This window comes from Stegodyphus dumicola, chromosome 12, assembly GCF_044657685.1.
Source record: "Stegodyphus dumicola isolate Sdum_Otavi_A_Nest chromosome 12, ASM4465768v1".
Lineage (NCBI taxonomy): Eukaryota > Metazoa > Arthropoda > Arachnida > Araneae > Eresidae > Stegodyphus > Stegodyphus dumicola.
In genome coordinates, this window is record NC_140779.1 from 70,532,592 (window position 1) to 70,558,188 (window position 25,597).

The 25,597-nt window shown below is 34.3% G+C and overlaps 1 protein-coding gene and 1 non-coding gene across 2 annotated transcripts in view; both read left to right on the plus strand.

Annotated features, from left to right (window-relative positions):
• Positions 1-798: 798 nt before the first annotated feature.
• LOC146993687 (uncharacterized) overlaps positions 799-25,597 on the plus strand; it is a 31,645-nt gene continuing 6,846 nt past the window's right edge. Inside the window, exons 1-2 of the mRNA XM_085827429.1 lie at positions 799-1,201; positions 22,503-22,673. Coding sequence (XP_085683555.1) covers positions 1,065-1,201; positions 22,503-22,673 — 308 coding nt within the window. The 5' untranslated portion in view covers positions 799-1,064. The remainder of the gene's footprint in view (positions 1,202-22,502; positions 22,674-25,597) is intronic.
• On the plus strand, positions 18,097-18,168 carry TRNAA-UGC (transfer RNA alanine (anticodon UGC)). The gene has a single exon. It is a non-coding gene; the product is annotated as a tRNA-Ala (tRNA).

Consider the following 25,597-nt stretch of genomic DNA (forward strand, 5'->3'; position numbering starts at 1 on the left):
CGGCACTTAGAGCCATTAAATTTTTAATGACGTAATCCTGCTGCGAATATAACGAATTTTTGATTAACTAACTCAAGGATTTCAAAGCGAGCAATGACAACGTTGTACAGAGAAATATATATATATATATATATTCAGAGTTCTAAAGATATGCTCAATTTAAAATTCTTTTGCGATATTGCTCTTGAACTGAATTTTAAGGTTTAAGTGCGAAGAACATGATATTTAATAAATAAAGGTAACACATAAAATGTTAAAAGAACGCCCATTTGGAAATAATTTAAAATCAGAAACTTTCGAGATTTTCTTTTTATATTTTATGTTAAATGTATGTTTGTCTTTTTTGTGTTATACACTTTTTAATTTGCCCTGTTATTTAATTAAAAATAATATGTGGCAATAATAACTGGTGGCACACATTCTTACTGTAATGTCATATATATATATTTTTTTTATATTCGCTATATTATTTTTTTAAAAATGTACATGGCGTTAACACTGGCAACATCTTTTTCTTTGAAAAAATATATGGACTAAAAAGTGAGGGTCGAGACTAATAGCACTTCTTATGTTAAAAATAAATCACAAAACAAAAAATATTTAAATTATACAAATTCCTACTATGCTAACTGTTTTAAGTGGCAACGTTTACATTAAATCACGTGACTGACTATGATAAAATGAATTGCATGTTTTTCATTTCTGCGTATTTCTCAAACTGATAACTGAATCATTTTGTATTGTAAATAAACATAGTACCGTCTTTACCAATAATGATCCGTCAATCTCGGCGAATTCCATTATCACAGAAATCGCTTTATTATCAAATCAACAATTTCATAAAGAAACATACTGAATGGATTTTAACGCCGGGAACTGTACAAAATATATTCAACAAATTTTTGAGTTGGGAAATCTTTGCAAATCTGTCTTCAAGTTCAAGAAATTCCAGAAGTGACAAAAAATTTCAGAAAAGAGTAATTTATTACTTGATAGAGAGATGTTTTTGGGAAAATTGCGAAGACAGCGACTTTGTTGCACAACTTCTGGCAAGCCTTTATAAAATGGATGGCAATCTCTTGAAAATAATCTTGCCAGAGAGATACCTGAGCAAACAACCATTAAAGACGACGTGGACCAGCCGAAACCTTAGTCAAATTATAATATGCCCTTTAATATACTTCTTAAGCCACTCCTACAGGTAAGATATCAAATACCAAACCATTAAGTTTTAAAAACTATATTGTCGCGAAAGGGACAGTTTCTCCACAACGTTTACTATTACGAATTCTCACTAACTTCATAAAAATATGTGTGCTTGCTTGTATTGTTATACATATGGAATTCGTAATTTCAAAACCCTTGGGGTGAAAATGTGCTTTAGGCCCCTGCTTGGCGATTTTCAGCAGCGGCGATTTTTTGAAAATCGCCAGTAAAATATCAGAATACGTTGCATAAACAAAGTTGCGAAGGCGGAGCTATGTGACGTTCATAAATGGGTGGGACTAAGATTGTGACGTCACAATGTATTCTCTACAGATGTAGAAATAAGTATACTAAATTTTTTGTATTTCAAACTACTATAATACGGTAAGTGAATTGTAACAATAATTAAAACTGTAAACAACGTCGCAGTCTCTCATACAGGGTGAATATTTTTAAGCTTTAGTATTTATACAAATAAAAACTGATTTTTTTAAATTTTAATTTCGGTGCTACTTTGGTAGACGGTTGCACGGATTTTGGCGAGTTTTTGGCAATTTTTCTTTTGGCGAGTAATACGACTTACGGTAAACCCATTGCTGGATAAGTTATTTATGGTAACCGATACTTTGTTGACATTTTATTTAAAAAATAATGCGTGTTATTATGCATAAATTCCGTGTTTTAAATATTATTTATGGCTTCTAAATATTAAAAATCAATTTAATTTTGCATTTTTATTTGAAATAAAAATTTTATTCTTTATCATATTTTATGAAATTTTATGCTGTGGATGATGTAATCAGTGACGTCACCTTACTTTAAAAGTAATTGGTTTTAATATCTATAAATTTAATCTAATGTTTTAAACATTATTTATGGCTGTTAAATATTAAAATACAATTTAATTTTGCATTTCTTTTTTAAAATGATTTTATTATGTATGATTATTTAAATAATTTTAATTCTAGGCGTGATGTAATCAGCTCTCTGATTGGTTTTAGAATATTTGTGCATTAATGAGCTGTAATCAGCTCCCTGATAGGTTGCTGAAAATTTGTGCATTACCGCGCCATTTTAAAATTTAATTCATATCTTCGAATTCCTTCAAAAATGAACGTATGCATAATCCGAGTTCAGAAAACAAAATATTTATTTTACATATTTTAAAGAAATAACGTTCTGAAACAACATGTTTCATCTACACAATCAATCGACGCTTTCACCAGAGCATTACGCCATCAAACCTGGCACAAATCCAAAAGTTCAAATTGAAGAATTACAGAAGCGTTGTTGCCACACAAGAAAAGACATATAGTTACAACTTCACACAATAATAAAACAAAAACACACTTTTGAAAAATAGACAATAATAATAAAAATAGTAATAATAAAATTCTTAACAATATTTTCTCGATTATGCAACATCCTCCCCCCTTTTTGAGTCAGTGGCAAACGACTCAAAAACATATGTTATCCTATTAAAAAGGTCTAGTATATTAGGCTTCTTAACAAGCCGTCCTGACGACGTAAATTTCTGTTTTATATGTTGTACGTCAGTCTGATCGTTTTTCTTATCGTCGTTAACGTTAGGTTCTTCAACTAAATAATTTTCACTTAGTTGTATCTCTAGTGGATAAATACGCTGAACGGGCCTTATGAAAATCCCATTCTGAGTTTTTAGTTTAACTGTTCGAACTTTGCCATCCCGACCAGGAATTTTCTCTATAATTTTACCCAAAGGCCAATACAAGCGTTTCTTGAAATCATCGCCTATTAAGACTATCTCCCCAATTTTAGGCAACCGGGTTACTTTATTTTGTGGTTGTTTCATTATTAATTGCCCCAAATATTCTTTTCGGAAACGGTTCCTTAAATCTTTAAGAAGTTTTGTGCGGTATTTAATTCTTCTCAAAAAATGCTGAGAGTCAATTTTATCTATATCTGCTACATTCGAAGTACAATTTTCAATTAAAAACATTGACGGAGTTAAAGGGATAGCATCTTCAGAGTTCTCCGAAATATATGTTAAAGGTCGAGAATTAATTACCGACTCACAGTCGCAAATTAAGGTTTCCAGTTCTTCATAAGATAAAACCGATTTTCCCAAAGAACGTCTTAAAAGTTCTTTAACCATGCGAACTAGCCGTTCCCACCAACCTCCCCACCAGGAGGCTGTTGGTGGATTGAATTTCCATACTATTCTCTTTATTTTTGCCTCATTCTCTATTATGTCCCAGTTAAGTTTAGACATTTCGTTATACGTTCCTCGGAAGTTAGTCCCATTGTCAGAATAAATGGTTCGTGGTCTGCCACGTCTGGCTATGAATCGTCTTAAAGCCAAAAGAAAAGATTCTGTTGATAACGAAGTCATCAGTTCTAGATGGATTGCCCTGTACACAGCGCATGTGAAGAGTGCCATCCAAACCTTCTTACCGTCTTTCAAAAGCAATGGGCCAGCTAAATCTACTCCCAAAATTTCAAAAGCCCCATAATTTCCTACGCGATCTTCAGGAAGAGGAGTCACTTCGCAAGACATCGGTTTCGCTTTATATTGTTGACATATTACACACCCTTTTAACACATTACGCACAGTTTTACGTTGTTTTAGTATCCAGAATCTTTCTCTTAAAATAGATTGAAGCATTTGAGTTCCAGCATGACAATGTTTCTTATGAACTGACTCAATTAACAATGTAGTAAAGATACATTTACTCGGTAACAAAATTGGTGTTAAAAATTCAGAATTGTCTTTACGTTCCAATATTCTAGTTTTAACTCTTATAATATTTTCATTATCAATGAATACATCAAGTGGATTAAGAGCTCCAATGTCAGGGAAATTTGAGCTTTGAACCAACCGAATCAAAACGTTTTCGGAATTTATGATTTCAGCAACAGTTAGTTTAGATTCTTTACACAAATTTGACTTCTTCCTACAGTTAGAAATAAAACGTAACACCCAACCGGTTACACGAATCATTTTTTCATAATCAGAAACTCTTTCTGCATACCAAGGAGTGGTATCCTCTGAAAAGTTAACATTAATAAGTTTTACCTTCCTCTTTTCCAAGTCAGCTTCGCTCGGCTGACAAACAATATTGGAAGGCCAAAATTCAGGGCTTTCTCTTAGCCAGAGAGGTCCCTTAAACCACTCAGAGTTAATCATTTGTTTAGCAGAACAACCTCGAGATAACACATCTGCTGGGTTCATATTACCAGGCACATGCCTCCATGATTCAGGTTTTGTCAACTTAGTAATTTCTTTAACACGATTGCTTACAAAGTTTGACCAATTACCAGGATTTCTGATCCACCATAATGCGACTGTGGAATCACACCACAAAGTTACATTAATATCAAAATCATTAAGAGCTTTACAAACAGAATATAATAATCGTGATCCAATGCAACAGGACATTAATTCTAATCTAGGAATCGTCAAATTCTTAATAGGAGCTACTCTAGATTTTGCTCTTAAGAGAGTAATTTTTACACTGCATGAATCAACACTTCTCGCGAAAATACATCCTGCATAAGCATATTTGCAGGCATCGACAAATACATGCAATTCAACTGTTGCAAAGGTTCCAATGAATCGGGGTATTGCCACATTTTTCAACAAAAGTATATCAGATAACCACACAAAAAATTTACTTACAAAATCATGAGGCAATACCTCGTCCCAAGAAAATTTCAACTTCCATGTTTCTTGTAACAAAAGTTTTGGAAGCAAAGTTATTGGTGCAAGTATTCCAATTGGATCAAAAATTGATTGTACAATAGACAGAATCAGTCTCTTAGTTACCTTAGTATCACAAGTTATCATATTTACATTTATATTACACCTTAAAGTATCATTGTCTAAATTCCACAATATTCCTAAAAGAGGTGTGTCCCCAGAATGTTTTGTAGTATATTTGGAAGCAACATTGCTCTCCCATCCCCTTAAATTAAATCTGCCTCTCGACATAAGACTTTTGGCCTTTTGAATTAAATCCTCTTGTTCCTCAATATTGTCAACACCCGTAATACAATTATCTACATAGAACGAATTTTTTAATTTGTCAGCCACATCTAAAAAGTCAGATGGACAATTATTCAAGAGATATTTAATAGACGCACCTAGTAGATAAGGGCTGCAGGAAACCCCAAAAACTACTCTGCAGTGCCTATACACTATTTCTCCCTCATCACTTGGATAGAAAAATCGCAAGTAATCTCTATCCTTCGGAGAAATTCCTAACTGCAAGAATGCTTTCTCTATGTCTGCACTCAGACCAATAGGAAAAAATCTCATTCTGTCTAAAATATCAGGGACTAATTCTATTAAATTAGGTCCTTTCAATAAACACTGATTCAAAGATGGTTTTCCCTTTTCACAAGATGAAGCATCAAAAACGGGTCTTACCTTAGTGCTTTCACTATTCATCTTAATAACCGGTCTGTGTGGTAAAAAGTGGCATTTATTGTTTAATTCCTTTTCCGGAACCTTTTCTATAATATTTAAATTTTCTCACTCTCTAAACACTTCTTGATATTCCTTCAAAGAATTATTTTCTTTTGCCCTCTTTATCATTTTTTGATGACGTGTCAAAGCAATGCTTTTATTATCTGATAAATTGGTAGATTCGCATTTCCAGGGTAATTCTAATTCATATCTACCATCGGGCCGAATAGATAATTTATTCTGAAAATCAATCTCGTAGTCGCAATGAAGATTTTTCGTTTTACTATTTTCCGTCGGGTCGGAAATACCCAAAACTTCAAGCTCCCATAAAGATTTCAAAGAAGCATTATTTACATGCAAGGAAAGACTTATTAGGGCATTATCCCTGACAGTATCATTTTCTTTATCCATAACCGTCCAACCCAGTTTTGTTTTGACTGCAGTTAAACCAGAGGGTAATTCTAGGTATTCGTCAGTTAACAGTTTACCAATGACATCTGCACCTATCAATAAATCAATTTCACTTTCCTCGCAAAATGTGTCACTGACCTCAATTTTCCTGCTTTTCAATTCCTCTATAATCTGAGCATTCTTGATTGTTAGAACAAATCCACATATCTTTTTTTCAGAAAAAGCTTCAAAACAACACTTAAAAGTGTTATCTAAACTGCTTATGTCAATAGCAAAAACAGAATGGGTTACAGGCGCAGTTTCCCTCCCCCCGAACAAACCATGAATTACTTTCTCCTGTCGAATAGGATCAGCCTTCATTCGCTTCATAATTTTCTCCCCAACGTATGATCGTTGGGATCCCGAATCCAAGAGAATCCTAATTTTTCTCTCTCGATCTTTAACTTTAATTAGAACACATAAAGTTTGCAAATAAACTTTCTCGCTCTTACTATTATTAGAAAGAGAAACATCCAACTTAGAGTCATTTTGTTTTACAGAACTAACATTCTGAGGACACATAAATTTTATATGATCACAACTGCAAATGGGGCATTTAATATTGGCTTTACATTGGTTTTTTAAATGGCCAATTCTTAAACATGAAAAACAAACACCTTTCTTTTGTACAAGTTGCCTCTTTTCATTTAAGCTCATATTTTCAGCTTTAAACCACTTAGCACTCATATGAGGCTTACCACAAAATATACAAACATTTTGCTTACCTTTACTGGTTTCATTTGTACTTACCAGCGCGGCAGCTGTTGCTAAATCTGAATTACCTGAAATAACATTTTTATTAAGACGCTTAACAGAATGAGTAAATCCTGATTGTGCTAATCTAATCATTTCTTCCGATTCTACTTCATGCCTTAAAAAACACATTAGTTTTTCAAGCGTTCTTTCAGAACTCTTTTCCTGTCCCTGTTCAGAAGTTCGACTCCGCTCCCAGGCACGTACAATATTCTCAGGTAGGTACGACTCCACTAAAGGTCCTAAGAAATCAGCAAACTTTTCCTTGCTGCGTCCTAAGCTTTCCAGCGCTCGTAATTTACTTTCTATACTATCATAAAGTACTCCTAAGTCCGACGCCGTTCTGCCTGTTGTAGCATTCTTTGTAACAAGCCCAAGCAAATCTCTTACATAGATCTGCACCAGAAGGTCTTCTCTACCAAATCTTTCTTTCAGCTGCTCGATAGCTTCAGGATAATTCGCGGCGGTAACAGGAAAACTGTTCAAAAGTTGAGCTGCCTTTGAGCCAGGTACTGCACTTTGCACTAAGTACAAAAATTTATCTTCCGGCACAATATCCGCATCTTCATGAATTTTGGAGAATTGGCTCCAAAAGCCTAAAAATTCTCTTGCATCTCCAGAAAATTTTTTCAGTTCAAGTTTAGGAAGTTTGAACTTCCTGTTTTTATTTTCTTTAGGATCCGAAATCGAAACTGAAGCCATATCTGTAGTAACATTCATCGAATTCAATTGTCCAATTTTATTCTGAAGTTTCACCTTTAAAGCTATAAAGGAATCTCTGTATCCTTCAGCCGTATTAAATTCATTTTCAAAATCAGCTTCCTTGGTTTGTTCTAAAACACTGCTTTGAGTACTGTCCAAGCGTATTTGTCAATTAGTTGCCCCAACAACACTTGCAATCTCAATTCTTCTTCCACAATCTTCGTAGTTAACGTAAACGAAGTACGTTCACTTTTACGTTTTGCCTTTAACAACTCCATTTTAACAAAACGCCTAAATCAAAACTACTCGAAATCACACAAACGTCCTGTCAAACGGACGCCAAACTTTTATGTTGAAACTAAATAACGTATGCATAATCCGAGTTCAGAAAACAAAATATTTATTTTACATATTTTAAAGAAATAACGTTCTGAAACAACATGTTTCATCTACACAATCAATCGACGCTTTCACCAGAGCATTACGCCATCAAACCTGGCACAAATCCAAAAGTTCAAATTGAAGAATTACAGAAGCGTTGTTGCCACACAAGAAAAGACATATAGTTACAACTTCACACAATAATAAAACAAAAACACACTTTTGAAAAATAGACAATAATAATAAAAATAGTAATAATAAAATTCTTAACAATATTTTCTCGATTATGCAACAATAAGTACCAAGAATTTTTGGTTTCGGAATCAAAAAATTGTCCTTTGAGACCTTATTTTCGCCAGCCTGGCTTTCCTAATCAAAGATTTATTTATAAATTCTTACAAGGGTCAGAGGAAATTTATTTTAAATTTTTGAAGGAAACGTCGCTAATTGTTTCTTCAATGAAGTGCGAAAATGTAGATCACAGATGAAGACCGTTAGAAGAGCCGATTCTGAGACGGCCGTATATGATATTGTGGTCATGTTGGAAGAAATAACCGCTGTAACAGTAAGAAAATTATTAGACATTCCTCCTTTTTTACCGACAATAAACTAAGTGCTGTCATTTTAGCTCTAGCGTACGAAGCGTTCTTATTTACTTATTTTAAAGTATTTAATTTAACTAATATTTTAATTCTTTTAAACGTTGGTATGATGGTTTTTAATTCGATATTCAATTTACGTAATATTTTAATCCAATTAAACGTTGGCGCAATGTTTTTATAGTGGTATTTTTATTCTATTTCTATGCTATATGAAAGTAATAATTTAACCTTTCTTTAGTATTTTATACTCGTAGTAATTGTATTTATTCTATATAATATATATATTATATTATATATAACGTATTTTAAAGTATTTAAATTTAATAACATTCTAATTCTTTTAAATGTTGGATGATGTTTTTTATTTCGATATTCAATTTCAGTAATATTTTAATCTAATTAAACATTGGCACAATGTTTTTATAGCGGTGTTTTTATTCTCTTCTTTGCTATATGAAAGTAACAATAACCTTACTTTAGTATTTTATACTCATAGTAAATGTATTTATTTACACTAGCCTGCCATCTTAAAAAACGACATTTTCAACAAAAAAATTAATCCATTATTTGTAACGATTTTTTTTTTTTTTTTTTTAAAGTTTCGAATACTTTACTATGCGTAAAAACAGCGTTTTTCAAGATGGCTGACGTTTGTAGAAATCGCGCCAACAATTGTGCCAACGTAAATCGCCAAAATTCCGTGCAACCGTCTACCAAAGTAGCACCTTAATTTCATATTGCGGAACATTTTAACTTATCATCTTTACAAAATTACCTTATTGCTACGTAACGACACCATCTCTTACATACTAGTAAGTAAACAACCTTCATTATTTTCTAAAAATTTTTAAGCTTTACATTAATAAAAAAGAAAAATACTTATGATTGAATATCAACATCATACACAGCTTTCATTTCCCTGTTTCTTAAGTTCCTAAACCACGTTCTATACTCTCGTATTAGAATTCTACACATTAATACATTTAAAAAATCTAATTTCTCACAGTGAAAGAAAATAAGAAAATATTAAAAATAAGCAATTTTAAAAAGAAAAAATATTTTCACTTAGCCTTTTCAGGAAAATAAAAAGTCTTTTTGAGGGTTTTTTTTTTTTTTTTTTTTTTTTTTTTATTTATGTCGGGGGAAAACCTCCCTAAACCCCGTCTTTAAGAAAATTTACTCAGTTTTATCGGCCGTTTCCGGCGGATAAATCTTTATGATTGCCGCTAAAAAGGCACGATAATGTTCATCACTTAGTGAGTGGTTGTGCCATTTTCGCCACATATATTCCGCTAAATATGAATCAAATTCGCCATCTACGTGGTTTGTATTTCGACGTAAATGACGTTTGATTCCAGACCAGGTACCTTCTATGGCACCCGACTCGTGATCACGGAAGTACAGACTGTGGTTGACAGTCAGATGGCTATAACCTAAATTTTTTAGTCCACCATATGCCTTCCAGCAGTCTGAAACCACAGTTGATCCCGGCAACACCCATTCAACTATTACTCTCTCCAAACTCTCCTTTGATCTATTCTCAACCTCTCTAAAAAAACATCTGTTCGTTTCTCTCTCTATACCACCAATTACCCAATGACCGTCCGCAGGCTTTCCTCTTCCATACTTCATTTTCCCGAATTTGCTCTCATCCACTTCAACTATTACTCCTTCACCACCAATTGGAACACTATCATTTATCACAGTCGTCATACACACTTCTCTGCAAAACATAAACCAATCAACAACAGCATGTTCATGCACTTTCACTTCTTGAATCACAGATTCATTTCCCATTTTCAAAAACCAACACTTCGTAATTCTCAAAATATCACATATACTCAAATGGCTATGACTAAACCATGAACCTTTCCTTATACTCCTACAAACATCATGCGAATTCAATTTTCCTTGCTTTCTACATCGCCATTCAAATCCATCTATACTTCCCTTTCTCTCACAAAAACGCATATTTTCACCACATTTCGAACAAACAAAAAAAGTAGCAATCAAACCAACTTCCATACACCATTCAATGACGGCACGTTTCCCTTGCACTTCCAATAAAGTAATAAATTTACATGTACAATCACTTACCTCTCTCAGCATCACAGATAAATCCATAGCGACTGTTATTTAACGAAATATATGCAGAAAAATGTTAAAAACACACAGATAAAACCACTCGATTGATAATTACCAAATAACATTCCAACGGCAACTGAATTAACTGCCCAAATTACGAAGTAAAAATTCCAAGAGAAATCGTCTGCTTGGAAATTCTTTTTAACTGCAAGTATATATTTTTGAAAACATAAATTATCGTCTGCTACTTGACAATTTGTCTTCGGACATTTCTGCTCTCTCCGAAGAAATTTATTCGTATCTAGTTATTAAAAAACGCTGTGAAAGCCATGGCTTTTCGATATCTAAAGCTACGATAAGTAATATTGTCAACGATAGGAAATTAAAAAAAGACAACAAATATAATGAAATTAAAAAACAAAATAAAATCTGAAATTTAAGTTTAAAACACAAAATACCATTAGTTTCGCGTAAACGCTACGTGTAATTCACAACAAATGCGAGAGGTTTAAACCTCGTAGAAATTTACAACATTTTCATTCAAACATGGAAGTTTATTTCTCGCAAAATGCATGATTCATGCGAAGGATTCATATGTTAAAATTTATTTGCGTGCATACATATTTTCTTAAAGAGATATCAGTCACTATGCATACCAGAAACAGTGTATAGTAAAGCCTGCTATACAATTTGAAGTCAATTAAATAAGATTAAAAAATTCAGATAATTACACAAACTTGGCATTGCGCACTGCCTTGGCTTTGTCCATGTGCAAGTCGATCTATTTTTACTTAGAAAACATTAGAGAATTGCACAAACTCGGCATTGCGCGCTACATTGGCTTTTCCCATATACACATCGATCTATTTTCACTTAAAAAAACATCCCAGAATTGCACAAACTCGGCATCGCCCAAAACCTCGGCATTGCGCACTACATTGGCTTTGCCCATGTGCACATCGATCTATTTTCACTTCAAAAAAATCCCAGAATTGCACAAACTCGGCATTGCGCACCACATTGGCTTTGCCCATGTGCACATCGATCTATTTTCACTTAAAAAACATCCCAGAATTGCACAAACTCGGCATCGCGCACAACCTCGGCATTGCGCACCACATTGGCTTTGCCCATGTGCACATCGATCTATTTTCACTTAAAAAAAATCCCAGAATTGCACAAACTCGTCATCCCACACAACCTCGGCATTGCGCACCACATTGGCTTTGCCCATGTGCACATTGATCTATTTTCACTTAAAAAAATCCCAGAATTGCACAAACTCGGCATCGCGTACAACCTCGGCATTGAACACTACATTGGCTTTGCCCATGTGCTCATCGATCTATTTTCACTTAAAAAAACATCCCAGAATTACACAAACTCGGCATCGCGTACCACATTGGCTTTGCCCATGTGCACATTGATCTATTTTCACTTAAAAAAACATCCCAGAATTGCACAAACTCGGCATAGCGCAAAACCTCGGCATTGCGCACTATATTGGCTTTGCCCATGTGCACATCGATCTATTTTCACTTCAAAAAAACATCCCAGAATTGCACATACTCGGCATCGCGCACAACGTCGGCATTGCGCACTGCATTGGCTTTGCCCATGTACATATCGATCTATTTTCATTAAAAAAAACATCAGAGAATAGCACAACGTAAGCTTTTCCAATCTTCTAGGATTGAGCCAAAAAGGAATACAAAATATTAAAAATAAGCAACTTTAAAACGAACCATACAAGACAAAATTTTTCACTTACCCTTTTCAAGAAAAATGTAAAGTCTTTTAGAGGGATTTTATATATGAATTTATCTCAGGGCAAACCCTTTTGGATCCCTCCTCATCTTTAAATAAATTTACTAACGTTTTATACGCCGTTTCCGTAATATATGCAGAAAAAAGGCTAAAACCCACAGGGGAGGAAAACACTCGATTAAAAAAAGAACCACCGCATAAGAATATTCAAACCGCAACAGAATTAACAAGTAAAAATAAAAATAAATAAATAAATAAATTTTAAAAAATGAAAGATTTTAGATTTTACATTACGCCCAAAGGGACGTTTTTTTTAACGTTTTGTGTGTTACCTTTCTTTATCAAATATAATGTTTTTTACACTTAAACCATAAAATTCAGTTCAACAGCAATATCGCAATATAATTTTAAAATGAGCACATCTTTAGAATTTCCGATACACAGTTTTGCACTCTGCACGTAAAAATGTTTTTTTCTCGCACTGTGTTGCCGTTGCTCGCTTTGAAATCTTTGAGTTTGCTAATCAAAAATTCGTTCAAGTTTTACAAAATATCAATCAGATAATAAAAAAAATTCCAAGTTTGGGTTTCCAGATACCCATATTAGGTTGGAAACGTATGTTATTCAAAATTTGATGGCTCTAGGTACCGTTGTTTTATCACAATGCGAGAAACATTTATGCAGATTTTTCAATATTTAATTTCTTTAAATATAACACAGGGCGATAACATTTAGTGGCAACAGAATAACAACACAGCTTCAATACATCGGGTTAGCCATGTTGGCGCGTTTATTGCCCATTGAGAAACAATCGCCAAGCAGTGGGCTAAACCGCATTTTAACCACCCTTGGATTATGTAAAAAACTCGAATTTTAAATTCACCTGCATTTAACTCTTTTTGATCTACTGAAGTTTTTTATAGACATGACATTTTCAGAAACTTACCGTGAAATCGATTTTTCTATATACGTTTCGTAATGGTGTAAATAGTGGGTTATGGTTAATGGAATATAGCGAAGCTTACGAGGGCTATCTGCCTGAGGGGAAGGGGCACCTTAGGGTGAGAAACTGGCTTAATTCACCTTATATACGAGGAAAGCCCGAAAATCAATTATGCAGCTACTCCGTTTGCCTAGGTTCCAATCCAGGACGAACTACCAGATGTGAAAGCCACTCGGCGACTGGTGGACATAAATAGGAGACTACGAGAAGTTATGGGTATATTAAAATATGGAATTTAAGTAGTTAGCAATTCTATCGGTTGCTGAAACAGCGATTTTGTAATTCACGATGGCCGTCTTATATTGAGCAGAGTGTAGCACTTCCTGTGCTTCTGCTTAAACTACTTTTAGTTGTATATTTCTCCCATTCGAAAATCTTTCTAAATCACTTGGAGTTGCAGTAATTGTTAACCTTTTTTTCAGCCATCTGACCTGGTTATTTAGCTGATCTTCCGAAATTACTAAACATTATGCACGCGTAAGTTAAATCAAAACTATATTTTGTTCATTTTTATGAATATTGACAAATTTAGAAATTTTTACAAATATTGACGGTATTGTCAACATTTGTAAGATATTAAAATATTGTAATATTTTCACATATATTGACGACTTTTACGAAATGACGATAATTTACAAAATGAATATTGTCAGTATTTTACAAATGTTGACGGTATCCATTTTTACAAATATTGCCTTGACCTGTGTGGCTGTTTTAAAAATTTTTATAATACCTAGAAGAAGAATCTGTTCGGACTGCTAAGAAACTTTAAAACAATCATATTACATGTGTATTAAGAGTAAATGTCTGTACAAATATGTTTTGCTGGCCCCCTAAATGCAGCTCTGTGAAACACAGATACCAAACCCTTAATAGATAGGACACAGGTATTAAAATTACAATCCCATTCGACTTGCAGATCGCTAAGAAACCAGTAGTTTACGTAATCGACAAAGCTGGCAATAAATGTTGGGCACGCCTGGATTTTAAAAGAAAGAGGTTTTGCATGTGTGCTTTGGATACGTCATTCTATGGTGTTCCCACACATTAAAAGGCTTTGGGGGGAAATAACCTTTATCCCAACACCCTTGTTGTTACTTAATACGACGTATGTGGGTTAGTCTGACGTGAGCCTTTGTGCGATTTAAAAGTCGGGCCGAAGGTGTGTGTTAAAGCACCTTTCACCAAACCTTCAAGTGACGTTATCCACGATGATATATGCTGGGCCACTCTTTTGCCAGTCATCTAATAGATGTGCTTGATAGGTGATAATGCTAGAAGGACAGGTGGCCAAGGTACCAATACAACTTAATGGGCAATAAAGGACTACTGAATGTCGCGTGGGACGGAGCTCTGAATTTTGGCCACAGGGAAGCTTTTGACGAAAGGAAGGACAATATGCTTCAAAAGTTCAGAGAATCAAAGGTAGCTGTTGAGAGTATCAGCAATGCCTATTAGGCAGGTGCGGAAATAAATCCATAATTACAGCTGACGGATGAATATGGCGATGCATTATACAAGAGAATCATTATAAACTATGCAGTTTTGCAATTGGTACATGACGAACAGTGGCGATTAAATTCTTGTAAGATAAAGCGCCCACCAGTAGCCGAGTAATAAAGTAGCTAAACAATTCTGGGTCAACCTGGGAGTGAAAATTTTTTTTATATAGCTTAGATGCTGGTTCGAAGGTTCACGTATTCTTTATCTAATAACTATATTCGGTTTACTTACTTTTCGTTTCAAGCATTCGCATGTGTAGAACTCTACCAGTTGCAGCTCATACTGTACAACTGTTAAATGGAACAATTACGTGCATTTATTTGTGAATCACTGAATTCATCTTTATTTTTAGTCCAAAGAGGCTTTGTCCCTGAAGGACTATTGTTTCCGTTTTGCGATTTTGAGTTGAATCACTATAAACGGAGATTCACTTTTCAAATTGTTGCCACCAAATGTTAGAATCCTGCATTATATTTGAAGAAATTAAATAATGAAAAATCTGCATAAATGTATGTGTATTTCTCGCATTGTGATAAAAGAACGGTACATAGAGCCATCGAATTTTGAATGATGTAATCCTCCTACGAATATAGGCGAGTGGAGGCCCAAATTTGAAATTTGGAATTTGTTTTATTATCGATTTCATACTTTGCAAAACTTTAACGAATTTTTGAGTAACAAACTCAACGATTTAAAAAGGAGCAATGGCAACACTCTACGGGGGGGGGGAACCTTTTTATCTCTAGCGCGCGGAACTGTGTATCGGAAATTCGGAAATTCTAAAGATATGCTCATTTTAAAATTATATTCCGACATTCTTATTGAACTGAATTTTATGGTGCAAAGAACATGATATTTAATAAACAAAGCTAACACGCAAAACGTTAAAAAAATGCCCCTTTGGACGTAATTTAAAATCTGAAAACTTTCAAAAATTGTTTACATTAATTTTTTGTATTTATTTTAAATATAATAAAACAGCGCTCTTTTAATGAAGTTTCTTATGCGTCATTAGGGTTAACATTCATGATAACATTCATGTCTGATTTCTCGCCAAAATTTATGTTTGGGGCCGAGTGGAATCTTATTTTAATCGAAAAGTATCGTACCTTTTTGTTATTCCAACCAGGGAGTACCTATCTATTTTTTGGTACTTTCGTATTTTCCCTCGACCATTTCCGACAGATTAAAAACTCTTGCAAAATTGTACGATTTAGTGCCAGTAATGGTGCGGTCACAACGCACAACAAAATGAAGATCTTATGAATGTATCTGTAAACCCGACCGCCAGTAATACTTTTTTTTGTTTTGTTTTGTTTTAAAGAAAGATGTTAAATGCTTTTTTCCGTTTTTCTCATGCATTTGGGGAGGTAGAAGAGGATTTGGCAAAAAGGAATACATTTTTCTTTTTGCCAATCTTCGAAATTCTTCTTTCGATTTAATAAATAAACTCACCTGTTTAAAAAATGTGTTACGGCTGCCTGAATTAAACATTTTTATTTTCCACATGCCAATGTTCTGCCGTTCAAAGCTTAAGATATTTATTTAATTTTTCTTTCAAATGTATTCTCTTGTTTATTAAAAACTGAGTAATTTAAAAGCAATAAAGGCAGATTTATTTCAATTACTTTTAATTAATTTCAATTATTATTAACACGTGAAATGACACTAGCTGGATTCAAATAAAAAAAGAGTGGTCGTTTGTTTTTGTGATTGTAATTCATACAAATTTACAGTTTTCTTCTGATCTTGAGGAAATTTTCCACACTTGACTTTCAAAATAAGATGAAGGTCACTGTTTACATAAGATTTCGAACGACTACCCACTCTGTCCACTTTCAGGGCGTTTATTTTAGAAACACTGCGCTCACGTTATCTATCTTAGATTTACATCGACACAGAACAGTAAGCAATGAAGTATTTTCAAAGTTAAGGGATTGGTTATACTGATGCATATATTAGAAACCTTGGAAAACGTGGCGTTCTGCGAAATGTCGCAACAAAAAACCCCTCTGAACCTCGCGACCTCACATTTGCGCCGGAGCCCATGGTGGCTCCGGTACTTCTCAGTTTATGGGATAAATCATAATTCTAGTCGGAGAGCACTGGAGCCCTAAATAAGAAGACTCCAGCACTTCTTTTACGTAATTACGGAACAACAAATTCAGTAGAAAATTGATCCCCAAAATTTTATTTTTAACAGCAATAAAATTACTTTACTAATCGCTTATTAAATTTTAATTTACCTCTTTACATTTTATTTCATTTCAATTTTAATTACTTTAATTATTTAATTATTTTAATAAATAATAAAAAGTCATTAATTAATTGATTAATGATTACATAATAATTAATAAATATTGATTTTCAATACTAATTAAATAATTATTTATTAATTTGATAATAATTAACTGTTTAATTTTTAAACTATTAATGATTTTAATAGTAATTTTTATTTATTTATGTACTCTTTTCATCTTTTCTGACGGTCTTACATAGGGCTCCGGCACTTCTAAATTTAGAAATTAAGTCCTGTATTAAAAAGCAATTTTATGTGACATCGAGCTCATAAAGAAATTACTATTTTTGTTGCTATTTTAAATGTCACTAGAAATTTTTGGCCTCCGGATTCATTAGCGCAAGTTTTAATGACATTGTCAGATAATCCCAAATCATTTAAGTTATTCTATATGCAATATCCCTAACTTCCGACTGCTTATTTTATAACTAAATATAGAGCTATCTGCAATTATCTAAGTAAGGAGGATTCTGTTACTACAAACTTTTGCCGGAATAACTAGTGCAATTTAGTCGGGATCTAATTGCGCGATTTTAATCGAACCTTAACTTCTAAGCGGCTAACCAGGTTAATTCAAATCCCAGAATTAATAATTGCGGGAAAGATTTTTGGACACTTGAAACATTAATGCTTTGTTTGCAGGCGCACTATTTACTTGCGGCTATATCCAGTTCTATTTGTAATATCCGAAATCTCAGTACACAGATTAGCGTTATAATCAGAAACTGCTGCTTCGTCGTCTTGAATTATTACGCAATGACCATTTTTCAATTCTCAGTGCCCATGATAATAAGTTTAATCTGTGCTTACGGCTGAGTAAATATCAGCGCTATGTGAAAAGGGAAAATCAACTTTCGTTGCCTGGCTACACTTTGATAATAAAGCTTACCTGGATGTCGGGGGTGTAGCTCAGTGGTAGAGCGTTCGCTTTGCATGTGAAAGGCCCGGGGTTCGATCCCCCGCACCTCCATTGTATTTTATTTTCCTCCCTTTTATTTTTTTTAGCATAAAAATTAAATTGCCAATTATATTTTCCTTGCATAAACTCTGACGCTTGATTGGCTTAAACTAAATCCATTGAACAACTTTTTTACAGTTTCGATAGATATTGACTGTTTTTCACCTATAAGTCTTAAACGGTAGACAAAGCAAGGAAAAAAAATAAATAAAATTCAATCTAAGAGCTTCACATGTTCAGGTTTAAATAAAATTTTGGGTCTATTTCGTTATAAGGTGATAAGGTATAAGAACGTTATCTTATCACCTATTTCGTTATAAGGTGATAAGCTAGAAATAATTTCCTGTGCAATTTCCAGCGAGATCGTGCTCGTTTCATTCTTATTCCTGTGATTTTATGTGGAGATGCAGGAATAAAGGCAAAAACTTTCTTTTGAACACATCTTAGCCGATATTGCTGCCTATTGGCCATGTTTAATTTACGTGTGTTGTTCTTATACCTTATCACAGTTCTATTTCAACTATTTATTTATTGAAATAATTAACTTCAGAAATATATTTCGTTATTTTAGAATATCATGTCTGTACCAATTTTTACATGATAGGAAAGGTGCAAAACGTTTACTTGTAACTCATTTGGGGGAAGGCAGAGCAGAGAAACCAAAGAAAATATAAAAATTTTCAAAACCAATCTGGAAATTTTTTTGTACATCCAGTGCAATAAAAAATGAAGCTAAAGAAACCTCGCGAAGACATATCGCACTGAACACAATAATACGTATGTAGCACAGATTTTTAAATGGCGTTTCACTGCTGAAAATGGAAAATGAAGTGTGTTACTTTAAAAACGTTTTGTTATACCGTAATAAAAAATTTCACCTAAAGAATAACTTCATTTAACACATTTTTCTTTAGTGTTTTAACATTAATTTCAAAATTGACTGAACGTTGGTTGATTCGTTTCATATATATTTTCTGATTAGGGTTATTTAAAAAAATATGTATATTAAAATATGCATCAAATAAATGTTTCAGTGACTTTTAGTGATGATGATGTTGAAGTAATCCCTGCAGCATATTTTTCATTATTTAAAATTGATTATTTTTTTCAATTTAATGCTACTAAAATAGTTGTGACAAATTTTAATTGAAAAATAGGAAACGTAGTAAACAGCCATTATCTTTCCGTGATACAAACGTCAGATAATTAATTCATTAAATTTTATCTATCAGGGAGTGTGTTATCAAAACTTTGTATTAGATCAAAATGTAATTGTTCTTATTCTGCATATGTACATTTAACAACATTCAAAAACCAGGGGGGTTGAATGATTTTTATGATCAAACTGTCTTTTTCGCCGACAAACTCAATGTCAATGGACGCCGAGTATAGTTCCAATTACACCACGAAGGCATACGGAAAGAGGAGAGAAAATACTTATATAATCCTCCTTTTAAAGGGCGAATGAGGATCAAGGGTTCCAGTCGCCAAATCCTGATGGGGACGAATCCTTTTTGCACCAGAAATACATTCAGACCAAATACATTCAGGAAAAAAAAAAAAAAGTATAGTCCTGGATCAGAACTCAAAACCAAAACCAAAGGAAGAATCTCCGTCTGGAAGTGTGATGCATTTTCTACTTCTTTAGCCTCTTTCTCTTCGCCTTCTTTTTGCATTCCAGAGAATAAAATAAATAGTTATTTTACCCAAACATCAACAAATCTATCGCGGAAATGAGCATAAACTATCAATAAATATATTTTTATGTACACTGCTAGCCACCCAAATTGAAACACCAAGAAAGGCAAGAGATATCACAACAAAATTTATTCAGTAGATAACATGTTGACCGAGTATCAGATGATTAAATTTATAGACTTCTGTGTAGTGTGGTTCCTTCCAGAATCAGTAGCCAGAGTAGCCGCCATTGTTGGAGATCACCGCTGTCACACGCCTCGGCATTGATTCAAAGAGACTTTGGATGTGTTCTTGGAGTACAGGACAGTACGCAGGACACCAATTGCAATAAAAAATAATATAAGTGGTAAACAAATCTTATTCTGAGTACTTCCTATGAGAAATATTTTAAAAAGGGAGGAAGAAAAAAAGGAAGAATAAATAAAGGTAGAAATGCATTTACTCGAATTTATATGAGGTTATCATTCACGTAAAAATCTATGCTTACCATTACCAGACCAAGCAGCTTCCACACGTTGCCAAAGTTGATCTGGTGTTGCAGCTTGGGATGTAATCTGGGTCAATCGTTCAGCAACCATGGACCACATGTTTTTTATCGGCGAAAGATCCGGACCACATGTTTTCTATCAGCGAGCCGGCCAGGGAAGCAATTCAATCTGGCGATTGACGAAGAACTCTTGGACAATGTGTGCCACGTGTGGTCGCGCATTCTCCTGTTGAAATATGGCTGTGGGCAAGCCCTGAAGTTAAGGAAGTACAACAGGCTCCAACACCTCGGAGATGTAGCGCTGGCTGTTTAAAGTACCGGCAATGCGTACTAAAGGTGTGCAAGAGTGATATCTAATACCTCCCCATACCATAATACTCGGTGCAGGAACAGTATGGCGGTGCATAACGCAGCTGTTCAGTATCCTTTCTCCACGGTGTCTCCAGACTCGAATCCGACCATACTGGTGTTGCAGACAGAAGTGTGACTCGTCAGTAAAGACAATTTCATTCCATTCTGCCGTCCACATCCTTCTTTCATCGCACCATTGGCGGCGGAGACGTCTGTGGTTCTGCGTCAAGGGACGAAGCAATGGACGTCTTGCGGACAGACCACTCTGCTGTAAACGGCCTCGAATGGTACGCGCAGACACTGGATGATGCATTATAGACTAAATGTGCTGTGTTATGGTTCGTGATGTGACTGAGAGATCCGTCACTGCCATGCGCACAATGTTCCTGTCATCACGTGAAGTGGTGCACTGAGGCGGGTGCGATCGAACACGTCGGTCCGTCGTACCCTCCTGCATCCAACGGTCACATATCCGCATTACAGTTGTTTGGTTTCGTCCAAAACGACTACCGATTTCCCTAAAAGATAATCCACACTCTCGGTAGGCCACTGTCCTTCCTCTGTCGAAATCGAATACTTGATCAAACGATGATCGCTGGTTACTACGAGGCATAATTGATCGTTTAAAAAAAAACACAAGAAAAACATAATTGCTGAACTTGAAATCGTCGAAAACTCCAAGCCTTAAATAGCGCTTTGAAGCGGCGCCACAGGCGTGCGTGATGTGCGTCTGCGCTGAAATTCTAATCATTTGCATATCTCACCTCCGCTAATGCATATTGTAAATTTCATGTTATTTGCATGCTTCCTTCAGGGTATTGCATTTACGGTGGTCAGCAGTGTATTTAAAGGTATCATAGGCTGAACAATAATAGAAAAAAACAACAAAGTCAGATTATTTAACTCATTTTTCTCTCTTTATATACTTCCCTAAGTTTTAACCTACTGTGAATATTGTGTACTTTTTTAGCCATTATAATGGTCCAGGGTTTGTTGCCAAATGCATTTATTTATTATTGGAGTAATAGTATCTTGAAAGTTTTGCGGTCATTAGTACATAAAATTAAATTGTTTATGGTTATTTTAGATTTTTTCAGAGAATTTTCTAATTAATTTAGAAACTTTACTATGATTTTTTTTTCTCATTTTATCTCGGCAATTTTTCGCGAAGCGATTTTTTTACACCATACCGGAACACGGATTGACGGAGTGTTTGTCCGGTTCTTTCATCAGCAGTTTTGTTAACATCACTTTTCTATCATATGTCGTCCGTCAAGTACACTTTCATTTCAGTTCCGTCAAGTTTTTACGTTAGAAATGGAACAATCAGAAATTTTTCAGAAATTGCCACTTGCATGGAAACAACAAATTATTTCTGTAACATTTCTTAGCAAAGTCAGTGAACGCAGGACACCAATTGCAATCAAAAATATTGTAATATAAGTGGTAAACAAATCTTATTCTGAGTACTTCCTATGAGAAATATTTTAAAAAGGGAGGAAGAAAAAGGAAGAATAAATAAAGGTAAATATGCATTTACTCGAATTTATCTGAAGTTATCATTCACGTAAAAAGCTATGCTTACCATTCCTTACCCGAAAAAAAAAAAAATATGTTAACAAAAAAAGAAAAGTAATAATCTTGCAGGAAGGTGCTTGCAGGAAAGCAAAATCATGGAATGTATTGCTGGTGATATGTCGGTGTGTGTCAACTAATGGTTTAGTACCTTCACAGCTATACACTGCTCAGGCCTAAAATGAAGAGGTTTAGGTCTTATTTTCCTTCTTAAACTGATATTTGTACTTTTCAGGGGACATGTGCTATTCGACGGACGCCGCATGGCAGAATCACATACCCTGGACGTAAAAAGCATACCTTTGTATGAGGTGGCCTATCATCTCACTTGTCCAAAATTATTGCTCCTCCTGTTTAGACACGGTGTATTTCTGGATGATGGGAAGCTGGAATTCGCTAATAAAAAGTAAAAGTATAAACTTTATAAATATGGATTTACAGGTTTTCCTTTATTTCACACTATTCTTTGTTTCTCATTTTCAACTTACATTTCTTTAGAAGAAGATAATTAGCAAACTATTTAAGAAAACATAGTTTAAGATACTGACACGCAGCCATGTTGCTCAATACAGTTCTGCTACCCACGTTTGATTAATGGAAGTTGAAATGTGTGTACTGGGATAGGAACCCATAAAAAGACAAATGTTTTTCATCACAATACATCTGAAATTTAAACATTTTAAAATGACGACCGTTTCGTACCGAATATTTCTGCCGCGAGAAGTTAAACTTTATACTCCTGACCAGTGACTCTAAGATTTTTAAGATTATTAAACTAGGTTCTAATATTTTCTGATACCACTTTTTCAATAGATTATTTCCCATTTTTACTATTTGCAACGAACTTTTTTTGCGTACAAATGGACTGTAATATGGAATATTTGCCAACAACAACTTTGAAAAGGCAAAAATAGCGATTTTACTTCAATCAAAGCTCTTTGACAAAGATAGGAAATTCCAGTTGTCGGAACATCGAGAGCAGCATTTCACTCTGCTATCTTTGTTGCGAAAAAGGAGGAGAAAGACGTAACTAATATTTTGTTGTTGTTGCTAATACTCACTTGTTTGACCTATAGTCAGTCCAAGCGCACGAAATTCTTAGTGGTAAGGAGCGCAAGTTTACGCCTAACCTTGCCAATAGCCTTGAGCACCTTACAGGTGACAGTGAAATTTAGCTCAGTTCCTCCCCCAATTTTGATAGAGAACACCCCGGGGCCGGGTACGAGAGTGTCCCCCTCTTCACCTACTAACAACCTCTCGAGAGGACTTTCAGCTTGCCGCATATTTAGAGTGTCTCCATGCCGCACGGACACTATACATTTACAAACATCCATACCTTCTCCGGGATTCGAACACGGGTCCTTCGGCAAGGCCGTCAGTGACGCTAATTACTATACCGGTTGGGCGGCACGTAACTAATATCCTGGACAAGGTCATCTTTTTAAGTTATCAGCACAATGGCTATTATATTAACCACCCCATGTTACCTGTGTTACCCATGAGGATACCTGTGTTTCAGCCACATAGTATCGATGCATTTTTTTCTCTCTAAAGCATGAGCGGTCTTTGAATCATTCAAAAACACACCAAGAAATAGGTACGTATAGATAGAATTTTTTTTTTTTTTTTTTTTAATCGAGTTTTGGTTTTTACGCTGATTTTGTTTCGTATAAATTTAGTCAGTGATATATTACGAATTAGCATATTTTATTCTATGTTTTCTTTGTAAATTAAAAAAGGTACAAGTTATATATAAATTTTTTAATTTATAATCGAAATATTATTTTCTTGCGTCATTTGAACGAGTATCGATTGACATGTGTTTGACTTTATACAGAACTTGTTCGTGCTCTTCTTGATGCGATTCTATTCTATTTGAAGTTTTAACATTTGGTCAAAATGTATCTGGTTTGAAGTTGAACTCGATGTATCGTGTGTCCTTCGAATGCTCTTAATTTGGGTAAGAGATCTAATAAATATTTTAATTGATTTAAATAATAATAATGCGGTTGGATTAAAGAAGCAAACCTTTGCTTTGTACCTTGTAAATTCACAGTCTATTTAATTATAGAATTTTGAACTTCAATTGTGCTTTTGTTTGGATTTACAGATCATATGCGGCGAGCGTAATATTTCCATCGAATAATGCTGATAAAAAAAAAAAAAAATAAAGGCTAACATTGCGCAGTAAGCAACCTGTTTTAAACTGTATTCGCGACCTTCAGAAGGCCTTAATGTCGCTTAAGATAACAAAGTAATTATAAGACAGCGAGCGAAGTCGTAAAACATTTTGCATTTAAAACGGTTTTTTTATTTCCTTAAAAATGGCGAGATCCGTTCTATGTAGAGAAAAAAAAAGCTCGCGTTTTGTTATTAGCCTTTCATCATCGTCAGCAGAGTTGCGAGAATCTACATTTAAAAGTTTTAGTTTTCGATTTAACCTTCTTAAATTTCTGTTTGGAAGATAAATAGCTAGAGGCAGCTAAATTTGGTCTAATAAATAAAAAAGAGAAAATAAAAAAGACTAAATAAAAATAAAAAATACTAAATCAAAAAGAGAAAGAAACTAAACCTTACAAAGAACATGACTTTCATTATCACAAGATAGTAAATAACGTAGTTTTTTAAAACATTCCCACACTGTATCTAGAGATCTTTTGATAGGCTGTATATGTCAACTGAACCATACAGTTATTTTCTGTTTCTCTCAACGCTTTACCTCAAAGTTAGTATTTCACTTTTCTCGATGTCAAATGTTCTTAAAACAGATTGTGGAGTTCTCAGAGAATTTAAAAAAAGAAAAAGAAAGAAGTGCTGTATCGTCTTTTTAAAGGAAGCGATGACATCATGAACTCGCCAGGGGAGTTAAGTGACAACAAACCAACTAACACAGGAACGTTCAGTGTTCTCTGAACAGAAGCACTTGCACTGAACGTTCACAAACGTATCGGGGACGTTCAAGCAGAACGTTTAAAATCAAGTCTATATGCTACAGTTCTAAAATGAACAATAAAACGTCAAATACTTGAGTTTGTAACACTTTCATGCAACGTGTCATTAACGTTCTAGTACAACGTTTTTGGCACGCTTTTACTTGAACTTTCTGAACCACATCTACGTATTGCAGTTCAATAACGGACTGTAGTACGTCAAAAGTGGTACTACTATCACTTTTCTATAACGTTCTATGAATATTTTTCTAACGTTCTAACAGAACGTTCCTTTAACGTTCTGGCAGAACGTGATGAATCACGCCACTATGTTACAGTTTAGTAACGGGAAGTAGAACGTCAAAAAATGATACTACTAACGATTTTGTAAAATGTTCCT